Below are 21,536 nucleotides of genomic sequence, written 5' to 3' on the forward strand. Positions count from 1 at the left end.
CTGTTTATTGTGAGAGTAGAAGTGCCTTCGTACTTAGAAGTATCTATGACGTTCATCATTCATTATAAGGCTGAGTTGGAGAAAAAAAAAGAAAAGAAAAAAACCCGGTGTACGTTGACTTTTATGGCTGCAAGTAACCCTTAACAGACAAGAAGTCTACTGAATTGAAATTTTAATCTTATTTTAGGTAATGTACCGAAACGATTTTTTATGCGATAATGTCAGCTGGCAACGCCAATAACCGGTTTGATTTAGTTTATACATCTATTCAAATCCCCGTTTTAGCGGATTTAGCACCTTCACATAGTCGAACTAGTCCATGCAACTCAATAACCCGCCACATACACTAGATTCGCTACAGCTGTTAATTGAAAATTTAAATTCTGCGAAATTATTTTCATTATTTGCAGAACTTACAGCATGTCTAAATGCATCTGTCTCAAAATAAATATGACACACTAGATGTTTATTCGTTACACGTTACACTATGTGTACATATATATACATACATACGTATATATACACACATACGTGTGTGTGTGTGTGTGTGTGTATATATATTAACAGTTCACTTGAAAACCTTTTAATAGAGTTAGATGCTTAGTAGTATGAGTGAGAAGGGGGCTACTCAACCACCCGTGATTCCATACTTGTCCAGAAGGGGACGAACAAGTAAAGCGTGTGCGAAGCCTCCGTTTCTTCCTGGATATTAAGCAGACAAAGCAGGTCAAAGTTCCCCTTTTAGCAGTAACTTACGCTAGAGTGCATGAAATGGACTGGTTTCCCATGCAAGCATGAACTGATTTGTACTGCAGAATCCAAAGCGCAAAAATGATGAAAAATTGGTTTTGTTTTCATGTTGTTCATTAACCTTTTATATTGTCACAATGTAGAATTTAGAATACAATGTAGAATCCAACTGTGGATCTCTACAGAGAGAAAGAGAGAAAGAAAGGGATGTCGGTAAAGAGGAAGAGGGAGAACAGGAGGAAGAGCGGAGAGAGGGAGAGAGAGAGGATGAAGAGCTGGCTGGTAGGTGGGGGAATCCACGAAGGGATTAGGCAGAGCTGGGGGCATCATTTTTTTTTTGCATTTGGGACTGAGAGCAGGGAGGGCTCTAGGATCCAGTGATCCAATGATCATTTGCTCTGTCCACTCACACATGCATTCATGTAAATTCATCATAACCTCAAAGGTCTCTCACTTTGCCCTAGACAGTTATAAACACAACCTCTGGTTTAAAAAAAAATGCTTCAAACAAATATAGTAAGCTCATATTCAGCGTCAGGAGGATTGTTAATTCGGACTTTATTTCTTTCTGCTCAGTGCTTTGGCTTTTCATTCACGCTCCATGTGTCTATTCAGGCAGTATGACACATTTGGTCTTTTGCATTGCAAAATGGCTCTCTGTTTATACAATACATTAAATCACACCCAATTATCTAGCCTCCTGAAGGGTAACAAGTGATCGTTTTTAAACTGTGATTGGAGCCTTGTTAGTGTCCACATGTAAATGTAATGACTGATAAGCTGATTGCATACAAGTGAATTAATTATTTTGGTTGTGGAGGTAAATTAATAGAGATAGCACTAATGAGACAAGTTTGCTTTTGAGGTTGTGAGTGCTACAGATATCTTCTTCTCTTTCAGGCAGCACAGCTGTTCAAAAGATGATGCTTTGAGACAGCTTTTAAGATCATGCAAATCAATCACATGATTCGTCAGCCTTTGGGGCTCTGCCTATCATTTTGTTAATCTGAAATACCTTTGTTGCGTATAGAAGGGAATTTGCTTATTTGGAGAATTTTTTTTTTTTTAAACTTGCTCTGAGCAATGTTTATTGCTGTTTATGAGGACTCAACCTGTTTAGAGGGTAGCGGCGTTTCTGGATGGCAGTCCTTTGTAATGTGAACCGACCTTCACTCTTGACTCTAGAAAGACAGAATGTGAAAGAAGGACCGGCGCAATGGTTTAATCAAACAAACTCGGGCAGCTTTTTTGCTCACGGGTTGAACCGCAGCAAAACTCGAATGTTCCGTGAGAGCTATTATTGGATCTGCAATCACACTCTCCTTTCATGCATGTCATCCTTCGAAAGAAACAGTAATCTTTGGAGACAGGAGAGTTGCGCCTTTATCACAAATTAATAAAAGAGGAAATCATCTCACGGAATAAACTTATAAATCACAGAAGTGAAATGTAATAAGAGAATACATTTTGATGGATGCAGTAACAAGTTTATTCATCTTCACCTTGATCTTTGTTCCATCCCTCCACGTGCAGCAATCAGCCGGATTTATCATTTTTACACGTCAACATTATTAGAAAACCAATAACAGAGCATCAGTGATTGGTGAATTTTAATACCTAGACCAATCAAAACCGTATTATTTCTTTAGGCAAAAGGTGAAATATTGCAGGCCCATCTCTTGTTACTTATAGAACCATGTAACACCACATACAGGGCATCATTAGCGCCTGTGCTTCCTGTCCATAATCTAAAAATAATCAAAGTAACAAGATGCATGGCTCAGTTCCATTAAAATGATGAACTACCCAGTGAGAGTTTAAACTTAGCATAAATAGTACAAGGTTCACTTAACAGATCATCCATCACATAAGACACTGTAACATGGAAGTCATTATCTCTGATGTAGAAAGTACACTAAACTGTCTTCAGAATGCATGCAGGGATGTTAGACATTGCCTGTATCCATGGAAAGCAATAAGCCATTTCTGAGAAATTTTGTTCCATTCATTTTGCAGGAGGGTAACAGTGACAAAAACCTTTTTCATTTGATCAAGATCATTAAAATGAGGAGTGGCTACACGGCATAGTAACAGCATGAACACATCAGAGCAGTTGAAACATTGTAAAAAAAAAAATGCAGTATATTCCAGTTCTTGTATAATGAGTATAGTCCCACCTTGACGATATTCTGTTTGTCGTAAATAATGTCTGTTATACAAGAAAAAGATGATATAATCTTGTAGCATGTAGGACTATAATTTGGGTAAATAGCAAGATATCAGGCTCTTGAGATGGTAGATGCTTATGATTGTGGGTCTAATGCTGTCTTTATGAGCTCAGCAGGACTCAGTAATAACACTAATAGAGTAATGTGGTGATCAGATGAGAACATCATGCTGGTCTGCCCTATATACTGTACAGCCTGGGGAACTGCAAAACAATGTCACACGCAAATTAAATGAGAGCCTTTCAGTAGGCAGGTGGGTAGAGAGATTAAAAACTATATTCATTTCAAATTACTGCTATAGAACAAAAAAAAAATCCAAAACAAAAAACAACAACAACAACAAAAAACAATGACTCCAGTTGAGGTAATATTAACTGCAAAATACTACTTGCGAGAGAATTTTAAATATGTTCAAGTCAAAATATATTGTTAAGCTTGGTGAGGATGTCAGAACGTTCCAACATCTTTTGGGGCGAACAAGCGTGACAAGACATAAAGGTACTTTAGGTTATTTTTCAAGCTAAACATGCAGTAAATCGAATATGAGGCCAGTGCTCGTCCTCGTCTCCTGAACTGCTTGACAAAGCATAACTGAGTAAAAAGGGGGAGACACGGCACAGCCTGTGTGAGGAGGAGAATTAGTTGTGTGTGGGCTGGGAGTGGGGTCAACCTGCATGTTCCCCTTAGCTCATCAGCAGTAAGAGATTTTGACAGTGTGGCCCCAAGGGGAAGGAGAATGGCAGTTGCTAACTGGATGTTGTCTCTTTGATGTGCGAATGATATATACTGCAATCAGAATCTAATCTTCTTTTGATATGTGCGTGGTCATGTGATTAGTCGGTAATGGAAAACATGCTTCCTAGAATGAGAAGCAGATCAGAGTCGTATTGGACATGGACAACATTCATTTCACCACTGCAAGAATCCAAGAAATGCAGCGTTGCTCTCTAAACTGCTGTCTTTGTTTCTGTTTCGTCCGACGTCACGACTGAATCTCTGGCATTTCATTTTATTCGCCAGCTGGTTTCCTTCAGCTCTTGGGTCCGCGTGTTGTGATCTTGACTGGTGAAAAATAGCTCACTAGAGTGTTGACTGATATTGTCTATGCTGTCTGAGATGTCACACATGGTAACTGTCTCACATGGTATTTCTTGAAAGGGAGAGTTCAACCTTGCTGAAAAAGACTATTTTGACAAGTATCTTCTTGTAATTGTCAATGTATTTTTTCCTGCTATTTAAGTATAGCAATATGTACAAATGGTTTAGTTGCTTATAGTTTGGAATCCACTAGATGAGTTAGCATTTGTCTTCGTCTAATGGAAACAGCTTCCCACTTTGTCTTATAGACCGCTAGTTGCTGTTTCAACTTGCATCCTTGGAGAGTGAATGAGAACAGTAAGATTGTAAACTGTATACAAAACCACGCACTGGCAAATGGTTTGACCTTTTCCCATTTAAAAATTGTATATTAAGAAGTTCACTGTCCACATAGCTGCAACCATTAAAGGCACAGAAAATCAGTCTAGTTTTGAGTGTTTAGAGCACTCTGTAAGATGTATTTATAAAATAAATATTTTTTTAATGAAAAATAGAACAAAACTGAAAAGATGGAAAGCTATCTGAGGCACCAGCAAATGCCATATTACATTGACTAGGGTGAACCTCCCCTTTAAAACATCCCAAATACCCTAGAGAGAATGGTTAGTCTGTTCTCTCTTTTTTTTGGTTTGGAATAACAGTCTGTCCAAGGCTAATAGCTTTAAAAGCTTTACATTACACATAAAGACCTACATACAATAGTCTCTATGGATATTCACAGAGAGTATTGTATGTAGGTCTTTATGTGTAATATTCTAAAAAAAAATAGTAAAACTTCTTTCTGGTGTCTGGGTTCTGTCTGTCTGCTTGCTTTATGCTAGGGGATTATGGGGGGGTGGGGTGGGGGGATCAGAGCCGTGATGTAGAATGGGCGGAGATGATGATGCCCTCATCCACCTGAAGCAGGCCGATAACACACAGCCTGAAGGATTCAGGGCAAAAAAAAAAAAAGGGTTTTCCTCTTGAACTCTAGAAAATCGCACCCTGTGAGGTTCTAAAATTCGCCACATTTTCTGAAGTCCCCCAAAAACCCACCAAAAAAGATCCCTTTTATGTGAGTAGATCAATAGTGGAGAAGAAGAATGACATGGAGCAAGTCCATAGTGAGTGCAGATGGGAATTGTACTCGACAGCTGTTGTCTCAGAAAAAAGCAAAAAAAAAAAAACCCCAGAAAATAACAGTGAGAAAAAGAAAGATGTCAGAGTGTTTACTGATATTACCATAGTTTGCTCCCAAGAGACTGGGACGAAGAACAGTCACTGAATGTTCCAGTCTGATTTCTACCGTGTCAAGGTGGGAGGTGAATGGCTTATCTAGTTTTCATCTCTCTGCTGTGATGGCTGAAGGTTGTGGGTTAAATGTGGAGGCGAACAGACTCAGAGCTGTCACAGAGACGCTGCTTACCTCTGTCTTGAATAACGTCGCTTCGGAGCCTGTCCCATCTGCCTAGGCTTAGAGCTTGCTCTCTGAGGGAAGAAACTCTTGTGAGGGAGACACTGCGGACGTATAGTGACTTATATCGACTGCCTTCTCTTCTCGTGTGAGGAAGCAGCCCAGCTGGGAGATAAAGTGTTAGTTCTCCTCTCTTCTCCTTGACTGACTCAGACACCTGGGAGAATGCCTCTCTGCATGTGGCGGAGAGCCAACATGTTTAATCTGTGCCTGTGAAAAATAATTAACCATTCGACAGTGGAGCTTTTTTTTTACAAAAAAAAAAAATCTATGGTGATTAAAGAGCGAAAATGAAAATGTGTATTACTATGCTTAACAGTATGAGCAATTCATCGAATTTTTGTTTATATTGAGCACAGGAGACCAATAACTGCTCTTCTTACTGACAGTAATGGTCTGTGAGAAGTGTTTTTTTTTTTTTTTTCAAAAATTGTACCATATAATTGGCTTTAAGAGGACAGGAACCAGGCAGGTTGGTACTTACCTAATGAGGGAATGGAGAATCTAGCCATGTTAACTGAGACCACAGCCTTTTCCCAGTGGTCACACTGCACTGACCTGAGGTTGCTTGTCCTCAGTGGAACTGTCCTGAAGCCATAAGAAAGAGCTGAATGTATTTTTGTGTGTGTTTTTTTTTTTTTTATGAGCGCCAAGGGAGCATGGGAGGATACTCATTTCTGCAGTGAGGCTCTGATGTGCACTCCAACTCAGTTTTTTTTTTTTTTTTACATAGACACAAACATATATACTCACTGACCTATTTTGTCCTCTCATTAAAAATGCATCTCATTTTCATTTAATTGCAGTAGCTGCTCTATGATCACACTCAATGAGAAAGCATTAACACCTTTTACACTGTTGGCAGACTCAATCAACATTTGATTCCAGACCTATTGATTTTTTCATGATTAGATTTTTTTGGAATGTGGTGATAGATTCAGTTATATATTACAAAATTCTGACAATACTGATAATCATATTTTGTGTATATCCTCTCTTAAAGGGAACAAACCAATCTCTTTAATAGCCATTTTTAGCTTTCTGGATACATATAACAAGTGTCATTGACCAGGACCAAAATAGAAGGCGGCCTGATTGAAACAGCTCTTGAACTCCTGAAATGGCAAGCAACAGAAAGGGAGGAGTGATCAGCTCCATCCACTCATAAGACATTCAGTGTTGTTTAGTGGGGACAATATGATTGTCTGCTCAGACTTTCACACGCCAGAAGGCTTCTGCTCCAATCACAGTAGCTTGTTCTATCCCATCATGGTCGCCCCTATAACGTATGGGCCTGTCAGCTGTCAATTCGGTGTTGTAGGAGTGATGGATGGGTTGGTATTGGTAAAGAATTGTCTTTTGATTGAGTTGCTTTCCATTCCCGAAACACAGCCGTCATAATTCAGGCCAGGCCAGCCCATTTTTGTGTCCTGAACAGACTCCCTCCGTTACGATTTATTGTGACGTCTGACGTATGTGCCTCCTTGTCCCTTTGGATGACTTTTCTCTAAAACTGTTCAACTGTTTTAATATGCTTCACATTCCTGAGCTGTTCTCTGAAGGTCATATCTAATAATACACAAAATTAGCTTTGACACCTGAACTGACATTGAAACAGCTTCAAACACACAGAGTACACTGACAGCGTTTATAAAAGCATTATGCAATACCCTTTTGTGCTTTGCAGTAATTCCTCACATCAGACCATATCTTTTTAATGCACAGCTAAAAGATTGCCAACGGCTAAAATCGAGCAGTACAATTTTTACATCTTTTTTTTTTGGAGGTTTTGCGGTCCTCCGTAGAGCATCCGTGATGACAGAGGGGCGTGACACCTTATCAAACCAAATCAAATTCACCTTTAAACCAGTTAAGTTGGCGTAAAGCAGTTATGCATTGATGAGAAAGTTGATTTAGTTTTGTCCACTCTATGAGGTCTGTAAATAGTGTCTCCTCCACTGACTCTCCCTGCTAGAGTGTTTAATTGCTCTGCAGCGAGCCTGCTCCTGTTGATATTCCTTGTTGTCAGCAGCTATTCGGCCTATCAGGATTTATTTGCCTCACACTAAAACATCTAAATCCAATTACACAGAGAGCAAGAGGGTTTGATTAGAATGCACTTCTGCCTCTTGCCTTAAATGAATGGAGAACCTCAAAGTTTTCAAGGCGTTTTTGGAAGAGAAGCGTGTAACCTTGAGCCTAAAAATGTCACTGAGATAGCCAGGCTTGTATTGCCTTGTTTATTAAATGATCGGAACGCATCCGCCACTTAAATGAGTGAGAATGCGTCGTGAAATATTGATCAAATCTGAGAAACAGTGACAATGTCAATCTGATGTTGGATTGCACTCCCATGTGAGGAGGAAATGCAGTAAGAAATATATATATATATTTGAGGAGTAAAATACATGTTTTTTTATTTTATGTTCATGTGGTGTGCGCTTATATGTTTCATAGTGTAATTAGCTTCTGTTATTACTATACAACACAAAAACGGCAGAATAAGATTAATATATTGAAATAAACTGAAATAATAGTTGGTGCTCAATTGTTTAACGTCAGTACAATGTAATTATTGAAACCAGAAAGCAAATGATGTTACTTGTTTGATTCTGCTCAAAACTGATTTTATTCCTACGTGCAGAACTGATTGGTTTCATGTGTTTCCTCAGCTTGGTGTATTGACGTCTTATTACCTATTGCAATTTCATGACCTCTTTTTCCAATTACATTTGCAACGGATTTTCATCTTTGTGTATAAACACACGTGTTAAGAGACTAGAGCAGCATTGTTTCACATTGTCTGGGAGACATTTGTTGTATTCAGTCATCTTTCATTGTCTGTTAAATGTCAGTTCACTGAAGATGAGGCGTCGTGAATTTTTCCCCCTACTTTCAGAGAAAAACTCATTAATGGACAAGAGGAAAAACACAGAGGAGAGTGTGTTGAAAGGTTGTCAATGTTGAGTTTATAATAATGATGCATAGTGAATGGTGGCATTGTCTTTCATTAATGATTCAATAGTCTTACCTACTGTACTTTGCTGATAAATATTCATTAGCAAAACCACAGAATGCCATTGTAGGCCTGTGGTTTCAGATAAATTGACAAACAGATTATGTATCTATTCTGAACCAGTTTAAGATAAGGAAGAAAATCTCTTCTCATCTTCTACCTATTCTAATCTGTCTGAGTCAATTGAAAATGTAGTTACAGTCCAAGCTATTCAAATTACTTTTGTATAAAATGAATAGAGGTGTAAATTTTCTTCTCTGTTTCTTTTTCGTTGTTCTGTGTTTTTAGCAGAAGAATCCCACAGACAATGAGCAACATTTATGAGTCTGCTGCCAACTCCTTGGGCCTGTTCAACAGCCCCTGTCTGACCAAAGTGGAGCTGCGTGTGGCCTGTAAAGGCATTTCAGACAGAGATGCCCTCTCCAGGCCCGACCCTTGTGTGGTCCTCAAAATGCAGTCCCATGGCCAGTGGCTGGAGGTGGGTCCCTACTTCTCTGCAATGGTGCTCCCTCTCTTTCTTTCTTTCTTTCTTTCTCTCTCTCTCTCTCTCTCTCTCTCTCTCTCTCTCTCTCTCTCTCTCGCTCTCTCTCTCTCTCTCTTCCTCTCCCCCATCTCTTTCCTTTTCTATATCTTTGTGAAAACGCACAAATGTCTTTGTAAAGATTCACTGTTTGGCTTTGCCTTTTTTATTTCTTTCAGTTCTGAAGTTCAGTTCGGTTCTGTTCTGTATTGGTGTTCACGGAGCTATTTTGAAATTCTGTGAACATCCCCAGTAGCAGAAAAATGCAGACAGGAAAATTTCAGCACAAGGTTTTGACACAAAGTCTCTTCCCTATGGCAAACGACATAAAGAAAAGGGTTTCAGTATGTTCGCTGAAAACTAGCCTGTCATAATGTGAAGCTGGGCCAAGCTACGCTATCAACAGGAAGTCGTTCACACATTCGCCCCGCAGCAAGTCTCTTCTCATTATCCATTCATAGAATCACTCAAGGTGATCCTGTGAACCCACTCTCAGTGTCCAAAACGGGCTCTTGTTTTCTGTCCGTACAGAGAAACAGTTCATTTCATGGTTGTTCCATTTTTGTTCTTTTTGAGGACTTCTCATTTGCTCACCTCTAGCAATCTCAACTTTTTAGAATATTCATTCTCTCTACCTATTTTATCATTTGAGTGTCATTCAGAGAGGTCACTTCACCATTTTTCAATTTCAGTTGCCCCTCAGGGCTTTAGATTCATCCAGAGATTTTAAAGTTGATTACAGATTACGTTTTATCTCTTTTGAAGTGATGGGAAAACAAAATATGATTGTCAAATCAAGGGCATTTTCCTGAGACAGAAATGCAAGCCCTTTGCTATCTCTGTGAATGTTTCTTTTTTTTTTTTTTTTTTATGAAAAGCACTCATGTAACAATTATACAAAATAAAGCTTTGGAGTCTTTCAGTAGACTTCAGATGCTCCTGTGGTTTGTTGTCCATGGTAGATTTTCTCCTCATAAGTCATTCATAAAACTGATTGCAGGTATATTTGACAAACTTGATCCTACCTCCCTGCTGCCCGCAGTGGCCTTTTAGAGAGATTAGTTCTGGGAAATTAGGTTTTTAATAACGAACAACTTCGGTCCAACTTGGGAGAATTTTTTCTCATCTTCAAAAAATGTGAAGTACAGACGTGTGAGTCAAACTAAAAATATGGTACAGAAGAAAAAATAGGCCAACAACAGCTGTGTGGTGCTAAAATATGTTAATTATATGGACACAACAGTGCAACAGCTGCCCCAAAGTCACAGCTGTGCCTAAAGACCCCAGTGGGAAAGGATATATTCCCCCCCCCCCCCCCCCCCCCCCCCCACACACACCTCACTTAGTTGGGTGCAAGTTCACTCACTGCTGACTCAACCCCAGTGAATCTTTTCAGCCCCACTGATGCTGATGTGCTGGACACTACAACATTCTTCACAAGAGAGTTTGATATTTTTAAGTGAAAGTAGTTCACGGTACATCGCATAGCAGAAGAGCTGAGTAAAGGTTAAGGCATGTTATAAATCACAGCTAGGGGTCACACTGAATCAGAGCAATGGTACTGTAGGTTACTGGCTATGGTGTCCTGGCTTACTCTATCCCTGTATAGTTCCCAAGAATCAGAAACAGTTTGGGGTTCAGGAAAGTTCAAAGCTTAATATTTTAAAAGATCTCATCTATGAAAACAAGAGGTGCTCTGTTTCTCTAGTGCTATTAGGCAAAACCAAACACTACTATATAATTTATCAGTCATTGGTCTTGTACGATTGTGTCATGTATTTCAAATATAAAAAGGAGATTGTTTTGTAAAGCTGTACCTAAGTGGCAAAGAAGTCATCAGTCGTTAAGGTGATGATGTCATGTCTTGGTAGAAAAAGTAAATGTCTTGTATGCTCTCTCTCACCCTTTCCCATGGAACTCAGATAATGGTTGTACTCTAAAATGGATAGTTAATAAACTATAGCCATCTTATCTACTATTCTGGAGCCTTACAAAACCTTTACGTTCACTGAGACGGAACAAGTTGTATTACACAAGTGCACTTAAGATCAATATTTCATACATGTCCGATCCCTGAAAACTACATAAACACTTCGCTTTTGATTTTTAAGGGACTAGACATCACAAACTGCGCACATAATAAGTGCTGAAAGTTTGCCTTGCAGTAGCTCTTGTAAGGCACTTGAATTCCTCTGAGGATACTAACCATAGTTCAAAGCAGGAGACACCACGAGAGAACGGATTTGTCGAACAGATTTGTTTATCCTGTGTTTTTTTCCCCCTCCTTTTTATGATATGATGCTCTAATCCAAGTCGAGCGTGTGAATACAGAACATTCTTTGTTTCACTATCATTCCTGCTCCAGTGACAGAATCGTCCAATCCGCGTCCTGCTCCGCGTAGTTGGCAGAGCGAACCAAACCTCCCCTAGTGCTGCCTGACTCATTTCTTATTGGCATTGGCATTATACTTAGTATGTCCTATGTGTACTAAAACAAGTTACTTACTTATCATGCTTGGGGGCTTTCGCAGCATGAAGCAATACAGATTAATGTGACAATCAACTAAGGAAAGCCAAATGCAGAACACAACTCAGACTTAGAATGAAGGAGGGTTTATTGACAAGTTGCAGTATGGAGATGGGAACAGGCAGAGGAAATGAAGGTAGCAGGTTGCAGAGTGGAGCTGTGAGCGAGGCGGAGTAGTGGGACTAAGGAGACGGAGCTGAAGGGTGACAGGCAGGCGAAGGGCGCACTGGAGATGCGGAGTGGCACGGAGGTAATCCTTTCGAGAAAGAACAGGCAGATAATACTGAGATGCAAACCACAAACACCAATTGAATACAAAGAGAGACCAAGAAGCGAGTTCTACCACACAGGCTGAAACAACGATCTGGCGACGAGTGGATGAAACACCGGGGTTTAAATACTATGACGTGATGAGGTGACTGATCGCAGGTGTGTAGGCTATCTGGAGGTGTAGAGAGACCACGCCCACAACACACACACGCACAACAGAGAAGACAAACCAACAGGGGGAGCACAGGGAAAGGGAAACACTAGAAACATAAGGAATAGACTGACAAAATAGCCTTAACAATGACAATTAGTCCTTTAATACGTAATTCTTTAAATGACTGACAAGAGGTACGTCAGAAAAGTGTATTTTAAGGAGATCTCAAATTATCGGGCTGCACTTTGAGAATGTAAGACATTGTCATGAGTATTTTACAACTCTCATTTCAGCGGCAATTTTGTGATCAGTCTTCAGTCTTGGCGGTTTTCTCCTGTCATTTGGACCCACTTATAGCTGTGTGTGCTGACATGAGCACCGAGAGGCAGCATACATTAGGGCCATACCGTGTGAGGACAAGGGGGGGTGGCGTTTTTGTTCACTAATGCTTTTTAAGATGCGAATGAGTCAGAGAGAGGAGGGTCTTTTTGTTGACCTTGTCTACCATCCATCTGTTTTTTTGTTTTTTTTTTCTGGGACGACAGAGATAGAGAGTGGAGAGCAAATGCATTTTGGTGAAGTGTCTGTTGCAGTGAATTAAAGAGAGAACTCTCCAGTACTATAACTACTGACCTTCAGCTTAGTGGGTTCTTGCTGACAATTTTCTTAGCCCTTAGGCCCCTGAGAGATTGAAATAATCTAACGCAGTGGCTCTCTGGTGTCATTTTCATACCGTGTCCTTGTCAATATGCTGAAGTGGGATTTCTGTTTGCTAGCTCTCTCACAGTCTCAGCTCCAGTCCTTAGTTATGTTGAGCATCTGCTCAGCCTGTCTGGACTCCAGAGACCAGGAGGTGTGGGGCTCCAGCTCCTCTCTCTTTAAAATAGACAAATACTCCCCCTTCTCCCTCTACTATAATACTTCTACTATAATGGAGTACTCTATTATGTATACTTCTCCTTCTCCTCCTTCAAATATAGAATAAAATATCAAATTCCACTGGAGAAAATATTAGTTTATAATATTATAATAGAATTTTAGTTTGTTAAAAGCAGCATCAAGTACATATATCTATATTTGGGTGTGTGTACATGCATGTGTGTGTGCATGTATGTGTGTGTGTGTGTGTGTGTGTGTGTTTTTAACACAAGGCCTTGTGTCTCATGCCTTTGCCCTCTGTAAGTATTAGATGATGGAGGATTTGCTATATTGCCTGTCAGACAGTAAGCCAGGGCCATCTGAGGGATCTGGTGCCTCCTGTAATGGTCTTGGCACAGCTCACAGGACAGTGTGTTAGAATCTCCTCTTACTCCAATCTGACAGATTTTAACAGTGTATGAGTGACTAAACACAAGCCAGTCACAAAGCCAGATAGTTAAAGGAAGCGACCCAGAACATATCATTTAAATATCTATTTAAAAAATATAAAACAACCTTGCTCAAGTATCAGCAAAACACATACTTTAGATCTCATGCACAGTGCATTTGTCCTTTCAAAAGGAAAAAGTTTGTTGGGTTTTTTTTTTAGGCCTATGGGGGAAAAAAAGTAATTTAGATATGAGACAACAGCTAAACAACAGAAATGACTTGACTAAACTGAAGAGTTTTGGAACTCTTTGAGTGATGCGTTCAGCAGAAAACAATAGAACAGTGTATAACCTATTCATCCTTCGAAGGACAGGCAGCGCCTGAAAGGGTCTGACGTTACCTCCCAAATGTCTGCATAATGACCTGTCAGTGAGTGAGATCTCTCAGTCCTGCCTGTCCGCTCTGCAGAATAATGAGACAAAAGGCAACAGTGAGGGTGACTCTCTGTGTCTGTCTCTAATGCCAGACTGAATACCTGTGACAACCAAAGCAGGTTTTTTTTTTTTTATTTTGGATCAGTTCAATGTGTCACTCACTGGACTGGAGAGCATTGCTCTACTTAGACAAAGTAAGGGGAACGGACCACACAAAGTAGCTTTCTTTTGTGAAGATTTGGACTTTATTTAAAAAAGGACGTTCACGGTTCTGGGTATTCAGACGAAGGGGGAAAAAATGCTGGTGGAGGACCCTGAAATTACATGTTGTTGCTTCTTTTTTGTTGTTGTGACTGAACTCAAATGAACTTTTGTAACTGAGGTAATTATCTACGTTGATGAATGGGTCGCTCTTAGCGACACTGCGCACTTCATTTCTACTTGCTCTGTCAGAGTGTGAGAGAGAGAGATAAAAGCAAAAGCCTGTTCAACCAGGGGCCCTTTTCTAATAGCACAACTAAAACTGTGATGCCGCAGTTTCATGTAGTACTGCTAAATATTTCAGCAATGTTTGTTCTGCGACTAACTAACGTGGTGTTAAAATTTTTATCTGTGATGTAATCAAAGTTTTCACCTCACCTTAACTAGTCTCTCCTTCTGTGCTTCCCTTTTGCCCTCTCTCTCTCTCTCTCTCTCTCTCTCTCTCACACACACACACACACACGCACATCCTATCTTCACACTCTCTCCTCTTTTGACTCTCTCTCTGTGGATCGGTGGAAAGCATACCTTCCGATTATTTATTTCTGCATTCAGCTTTTCTCCATGACATTTACTAAAGAGGAACAGTGGCTTATCGCGATGCAAAGTCCACCCCTCAAACTGCGGTGACATTTAAAATATTATATCGATATTCAAAAAGTAGAAGCATAAACATGGCCGGCTGAGCGAGGTGACTGTCTAGACGAGGGTCGCTGGGGCAGAGATGATTAAAGTCTGTCAGTCACCGCCAGGAAAAGATCCTCTCACAGAATATTAGAAAGAAAGACTTTCTGTATCTTCAGCGTTTGTGTTTGTCATCTGCTGGTCTGCCGATTCAGGGTTTTTTTTTTTTGTTGTTTTTTTTTTACACATCTTGACATTGCCCCTAGATGTGGGGCAGGGGTGGAACATCTTTTTTATTTTATTTTTTTTTTTTTGCATTTGTAAGTTTTCTTCCCGTCATTAATTTCTTGTCATCACAATTTTGAATTATTTTTGCTTGATTCCCTGCAGCTTTGGTAGAGCTCTTGTCTTCGCCTACCCACGAAAGCTTCTCTTGTCTTCTGGACGACCTGTTTTCATCTTATTCAAAATCTTTTGTGTCGAGTAATTATGATTTACATTATGCTTTTCAAGTGAGCCTCAGGAAGTAATAAAATAACAAAAAGTATGCCTGTTGTGTAATGGATTGCCTGAATTTCATTCATTCTCTTGTTTTGTAATGGAGCCTAACAGTTTGGCCTGATTCCTGAGGTAGAAATAAATGCGAGTGACTCATTACAAGATAATCGCTATTCATTACGAAACAATCACTAAAACATTCGCTCTACCCATCCTTCATCCAGAATATCTAATGGATGATACATTCTCCGCTCCCTCTCTCCTCTCGTTTTATCTTCCCTTCTGTGTTGTATCTGGTATATAAATGCATCTTATTTGAAGTTCTACATCTTCCTGTGGTACAGCTAAACAAAAACAGGAAAGAGCCCCCTTTGCCTTGTTCTCGGAAGTCCTTTTGTCTATTCTGTCAAAGACGGACAGCCAAAATCTTCACTCCCTGTCTAAGTAAAAAAAAGAAAAGAAAAGAAAAGAAAAAAGTCCCATCTCTGGTGTACGAGACACAGGCTTCACCGAGTTACGCATCAACTTCTCTTCTCTGGCATCGATGCGCATTTAGTCTTTAAACTGAAAACATTACACACCTTTGTTCATACTCGCCGCTACTTACAGCGTTTGGAATTTGCAACGCTGTCATACAGTCAATGAAAACTCTCCAAGAGTTCTTAATTTAAAGAGATTCTAAATGAATAAAACATTCCATGTATGAAGTGTCAGTTTGGTGGAGGCTGATATGGTAATATATGCGCTTTTGCATTTTCCACCAGCTCTTGGCTGTAGGTTCATAATGGGTGAGTGAGATGATGAGACTATGTTGATTAGCCTCAGAGAGACACCTCCAGTGTTTCCTACTGACAGCCTAATGAATGGGAACGGGTGGATTAAATATGCGCAATGAACATGATCACATAGTCAAGCTCAGCTGAAACACGTCCTCTATCCGGAGACAGAGGAGAGAGTGGGAAGAGAGAGGGAATACGGTTTAGAGGGATAATTAGTGTTGTGAATTAGGGCTGATATGTACAGTTTTTAGTTACAGAACTTGACTCGTTTGTCTGTGCAACAAAAATTGGACAAATATATATATATATAGTGTGTGTGTGTGTGTGTGTGTGTGAGAGAGAGAGAGAGAGAGATACAGACAGACAGACAGACAGACCCGACACCACTGACTTGTGTCTTTATATCTGAAGAAGATTACTCACCTTTGTACCATTTAAGCTCTGAAGACTCACTCATGCTGTAATTGTTGCACTGCCTAACGGTGTTCACAGGTGACCTTTATCTCTTGGGAAGAAGAATGGATTCTGTGAAGCTGTGTAGCTTTGTATAGAGACTGACTGTGTGGCGGTGACTGTGTCTCTGGGCTTGTTTGGCCAGGGTGTGGGAGAATTACTCTGGCAGATGGGCATTAATAATGATAACAAGGCTGGACCGTATTCCTGGACCTGACTGATGACTGACTGGCTTCAGCAATCTTGTGGTTGACTATAATTTTCTGACTGTATTTGTCTTTGAGAATTTCCTTTCAACAAGAATGATAACATAGAGGACAGAGAGAAATACTGCCGGGAACACCTTTGATATTTTATTTTATAAGAAGGGTTATGACTTTTTGCTCCAGGATTAGAGGTCAAGCTATCTCTGTTGAATGTTGTCTGATCTCTCTCCTCTCCTCTCTTCTCTCCTTTCCCCTCCTCTCCTCTCCTCTCCTTTAATACAGTGTAGACATAAGAGGCATATGTATCACTCGATGAGATCAGTTGCCTATACGTCTAGCTTTATGCACAGAGCTATTCTGTAGCTCTCATGAGTTCTTTTGAAAGAGGATTTTCTTTGAGGCTCTTCTAGTATCTGTTATTCATTATTCATCCACGGTCTGTAGCAGCTGGTTTGAGGTCCACTCCTGTACAGTTCCGTTTTCTCACTAGGTGAATGTTGAGCAGAAGCCAGAGTAAACATTTCTGAAAATTGGCCCAGGAACATCCCATTAATGAAAGAAAACATCAGGCAGTGCCATGCAAATATGTGAGGCCCCAAAAATGCAGCTGTAGACTTCAGCAGATGGTTTTAGCCATTATCTGTAGTATTCTGAAAACACATAAGAGCCATTTTGGGGGATAGTAGAGGCCTCATTCCAAATGGTTGCTTAATGAGAGAGAGAGAGTGAGAGAGAAAGAGAGAGAGAGAGAGAGAGTGAGAGAGAAAGTGAGAGAGAGAGAGAGAGAGAGAGAGAGAGAGAGAAAGTGAGAGAGAGAGAGGGAGAGAGAGAGAAAGTGAGAGAGAGAAATTGAAAGTGAAAGGGGGTGAGAGAACTTGTGGAACAGGTGGATAAACATTTAACTCACAGAGCTACATGTTTCGCCTTGGAGTGTAATTTAATTTTAAAAGTCTAACTTTTGAGTGTAGAATGTGTACAGAGAGACCCGGAGGCAGAGTGGGGTGATGATGGAAAAGAGAACTGAATCAGAGGAAAGAAAAGAAGATCAAACAAAACTCTATAACTCACAAAAAGTGACAGATTATATCAATTTAAAACTGTCCTTTGAATAAAATAAAAAGGAAACATAAGAAAGAATTTTCATTTAGATATAGTTAGCTTGTTAGATCCAAGCTAGATTCATTTCTCAATAAACTATGTCACATCTGGGTCAAAGTTATACTGTGTAACTGAAAAGATAGACATACCTTTTTTCATTTATTGTGTGCGTGTTTCTCTCTTTATGAAAATGTACTTGACTCTGCAAAAAAAAAAAAAGGGAAGATAAATCAACTAAAGTTCAACTAAAGTCTTTAGGTCTTTGAAACTTTAAGGCTTTTACCATACACCTCTTCATTTAACAGGGTTTTACAGTAAAATCAGGAAACTGCCATTGGACAGAATTATAAACCCTGTGTGGTTGGTAATAATCATGGAAAATCCTTCTCATATAAAAACCCCTTTATCTGAAGGACATCAAAATTTCATAGTTTCGTCTGTTTTCTTTTTCACCGTTTTCAATTCTGGACCACAGGGAGTTTGACAGCTCTAACCTTTCACATAATTTAAGGTCTTCTACACTGATGCATCAAGGAACGAAAAAAAAAAAAAACCTCCCATTACTTCTACTGTTGCTGTCCAGATCCCTCTGAGGTCAAATGTTCATCTCAGTCTCACCATTAATGTCAGTCTCTGTCAGACATCTTTACTCTACATGTCACATGGGATACTGTGTTACTGTCCCAGATCGTGCGTGGCTCTGTTTTTCTGCACTGCGCCTCAGCTGAGAGATAAAAGAGGGAAGATGCCGGTGTTCCTTCAAAGCCATTACCTTGTCATAAAGATTCTGCCTGTGTCACAAGATCTCCATCGTCTTGAGGGAATTTCATGTCTCGTGAGATTTTGGATAAAATGTGTTTGTGTGCAGGTCTGCTCTGTCATACAGGGCTTTTGAAGACCATCTGTTTCTATATGGCTGTAACATCTGAGACAGGGGAAGCTGAATTATAAATATGGATGTGTGGAAGTGTAGAGACCCGTCATGTGAAATCGCCAACATGTGTGTCAATGAATTCATGTACTCTATTTAAACCTGCCACTGTTTTTGTGCCTCTCTTCCGACTTTTTTCCTTTCTCTGTCTTTCTCTCATATCCATACTCACAGGAATACATTCTTTCTCTCTCTCTCTCTCTCTCTCTCTCTCTCTCTCGTCTACTATGTACTGTTGTATATATTTGCAGGCAATACTCTCATTTATCTCTTTATCTCTTTCAATAAATCTGTCTCTCTTTTTGATTCTTGCTTTCAGGTGGACAGAACAGAAGTGATTCGTAGCTGTATAAATCCCACGTTTTCTAAAGTCTTCACGGTGGACTTTTACTTTGAAGAGGTCCAGCGGCTACGCTACGAGCTGTACGACATAAGCAGCAGTCATAATGGAGTTAAGGAGGCGGATTTTCTCGGGGCTATGGAATGCACACTCGGACAAGTAAGTATCCTCTTCCAGCCTCCGGCTCTCAGGCCACAGCTCCGCCCCCTGATGCCAACCTCTGCCACTCTGATTCATGAAAAGTGAGGAGAAACAGTCCACTTGTTGTTGTTTTTGTTTTTGTTGTTGTTGCTGTTGTTGTTGAATGAGGATCTATGTTACAGGTTACACGTTTTAACTCATAGCGACCGGTGAGAATATGTGAGACAGGTTTGTTTTAGTGAAATCTCGCTACAAGGTAATTGTTTGCACGCAGTCAGTGAACAGTGAAATTACATACTGCACAAATTTTAGATAAGGTATTTAATGAAATAATTGCATCAGTGATCGTTGAAAACCTCTTTAGCGCACAATCCCTGCAGATGGGTGTTAAAAGAGAAATGTTTCACTGTCTTCTGCAGAGGAGCTCTTGGCCTCAATTATCAACAGTTTGAACAAACAAGAAATGAAGTTTTTGCAAGAGATGTTTGACGGGCCACAAAATCTTCATCCCGCAGAAAGGATTTTTTTTTTTCACTGAATGAACATAGACACTCCAGACTGCTTATCAAGATTCATTCTGTATTGCATTACTGTAGCATTATGGGGAAAGTATACACTTTATGAGGCAAGTTGTAGCAGTCCCCCATGTACAATGTCTATAAAATACTGTGACAAGCTGTATATGCATTTGGTGAATATTTTAAGAGGCAGGTCGACTATGCTAAATAGCACTGCTTTGCAGTAATTGTTATATGTGTGTACTAAGCATTATAATTGCGACTCTAGTGCAGTTTAAAGATGGTATTTAGGAATTCCAGTATTTGTTTTCTCACTCTTTTTCAGTCTTCTCTCAGTGGATGATTTTGGTGTATTTTGTAAGTCTATTTTGGTGTAAGTGTTAATGCAAGATCATTTTTAATTTGGATGAGAACGGTGCGGTGGCACAGAAAATGTGTGTGTGTGTGTGTGTGTTGGTGATGGTAAGAGGCTTCTAATTTAAAAAGAGCCCTCTTGTTGATTCATTCATTATTCATTGAGAAACGAGTGTGTTTTCAGCGCATAATTATGTGCTAGAACTTTGTACCACAAATCAAAGCACACAACTCAAGTCACACAACATAAGAGGAGAGTGTGACTTGAGCATAAAGTATTGAGGAATGCTACATTAGTCTTTCACATTCATAGCAAAATCCCCAAAAAGCTTGGATGAGCCCTGATTCCTTTGCAACACAAGCCTCTCTCCTCAGTATACTTTGCCTGATGATGACACACCCAAAGGTGGTTATTCACTGCTTCCTCTGTTTGCACGTTTTTGAAAAGAGCCATCAAAAGAGACAGAGTGACAGTAGCCTCGTGTCTTATCTCCTTCCAAACAGATTGTGTCCCAGAGAAAATTCTCCAAAGCCTTACTCAAGCAGGGCAACACAGTGGGGAAGTCCTCCATTACGGTAAGGGCTTTCTCTTCCAGCTGTCTCTCTCTCTCTCTCTCGCTCTCGCTCTCTCCCTCTCTCTCTCTCTCTCTCTCTCTCCCCCCCCTCTTTTCTCTCTCTGCCAAGGACATGTTGGCAGGAATTAAGCATCAGGTAGTGCTGTAACGGTATGAATTCTTGCTTATCATTTACATGGTTGTTAGTTCCTCTTTTCTATAGCTTGTCATTTTCAGTCACAAAATTCAAACCAGGTCAGACTGTTCAAGGAGATGTGCTTAGTACTCTTCAGTTCCTGTTTCCCAAGGGCCTTATAAAAGAAATTAAGTGTCCAAGCAAGCTTGAAATAACTTTCTTCCACAGATACTTCACTGTTAAAGTAGATTGAAAGGGTAGTGCATATTAGGTTATGTAATGGAGAGCAGTTTGTAGAAGTAAGCTAACACTGTCCCTGAATTCACTGTGATACATTTATTATACAAAAAGCAGTCCCAATAACAGAGAGCCACATGTCAGGTACAGAAAGTTTAGGAATAGAAGTTATATGAAAGAAAAATCATAAGGTGTCTTTTGGATGGCATAGAAGAAACTGACATCCAGTTTGTTTTCAAGCATTAAGAATCAAACTTCTGCCAGATGTGTATCATCTAGACTTTAAAAGCTTAGGCCTGCAGAAGACACCTCTCAGAGTGATCAATGTGACCTATTGGAAACAGTCTGTACCTGCTCTGTTACCTAGCAGTTCAGAGCACACATGAGCATGGAAAGACACTTCAGTGCACACACAGGCACCTGTCCAAACAGCAGGGTGTGTTATTGAGCGAAGGCCATCAGACGTCATTGTAGACCCCAGGGTAAAAAAAAAAAAAAATCAGGATTTGGTTTTGTGAACGCTCACCAGAATAGCCTATTACCTAAGGAGCAGGTCCGTCACATTCAAGAACTGAAGGTGAAAGCAAAACTGCCCAGGTTAATCAATAACCCAAAAGGTCAGTGACTAAGCAATGTAAAAACTGTTTC

The 21,536-nt window shown here is 40.0% G+C and overlaps 1 protein-coding gene across 1 annotated transcript in view; it reads left to right on the forward strand.

Moving 5' to 3' along the window:
- Positions 1 to 8,840: 8,840 nt before the first annotated feature.
- Positions 8,841 to 21,536, forward strand: part of cpne4a (copine IVa) — a 33,308-nt gene continuing 20,612 nt past the window's right edge. The window contains exons 1-3 of the mRNA XM_030781165.1: positions 8,841 to 9,023; positions 18,928 to 19,107; positions 20,466 to 20,537. Coding sequence (XP_030637025.1) covers positions 8,853 to 9,023; positions 18,928 to 19,107; positions 20,466 to 20,537 — 423 coding nt within the window. The 5' untranslated portion in view covers positions 8,841 to 8,852. The remainder of the gene's footprint in view (positions 9,024 to 18,927; positions 19,108 to 20,465; positions 20,538 to 21,536) is intronic.

Source organism: Chanos chanos, chromosome 8 (assembly GCF_902362185.1).
Source record: "Chanos chanos chromosome 8, fChaCha1.1, whole genome shotgun sequence".
Lineage (NCBI taxonomy): Eukaryota > Metazoa > Chordata > Actinopteri > Gonorynchiformes > Chanidae > Chanos > Chanos chanos.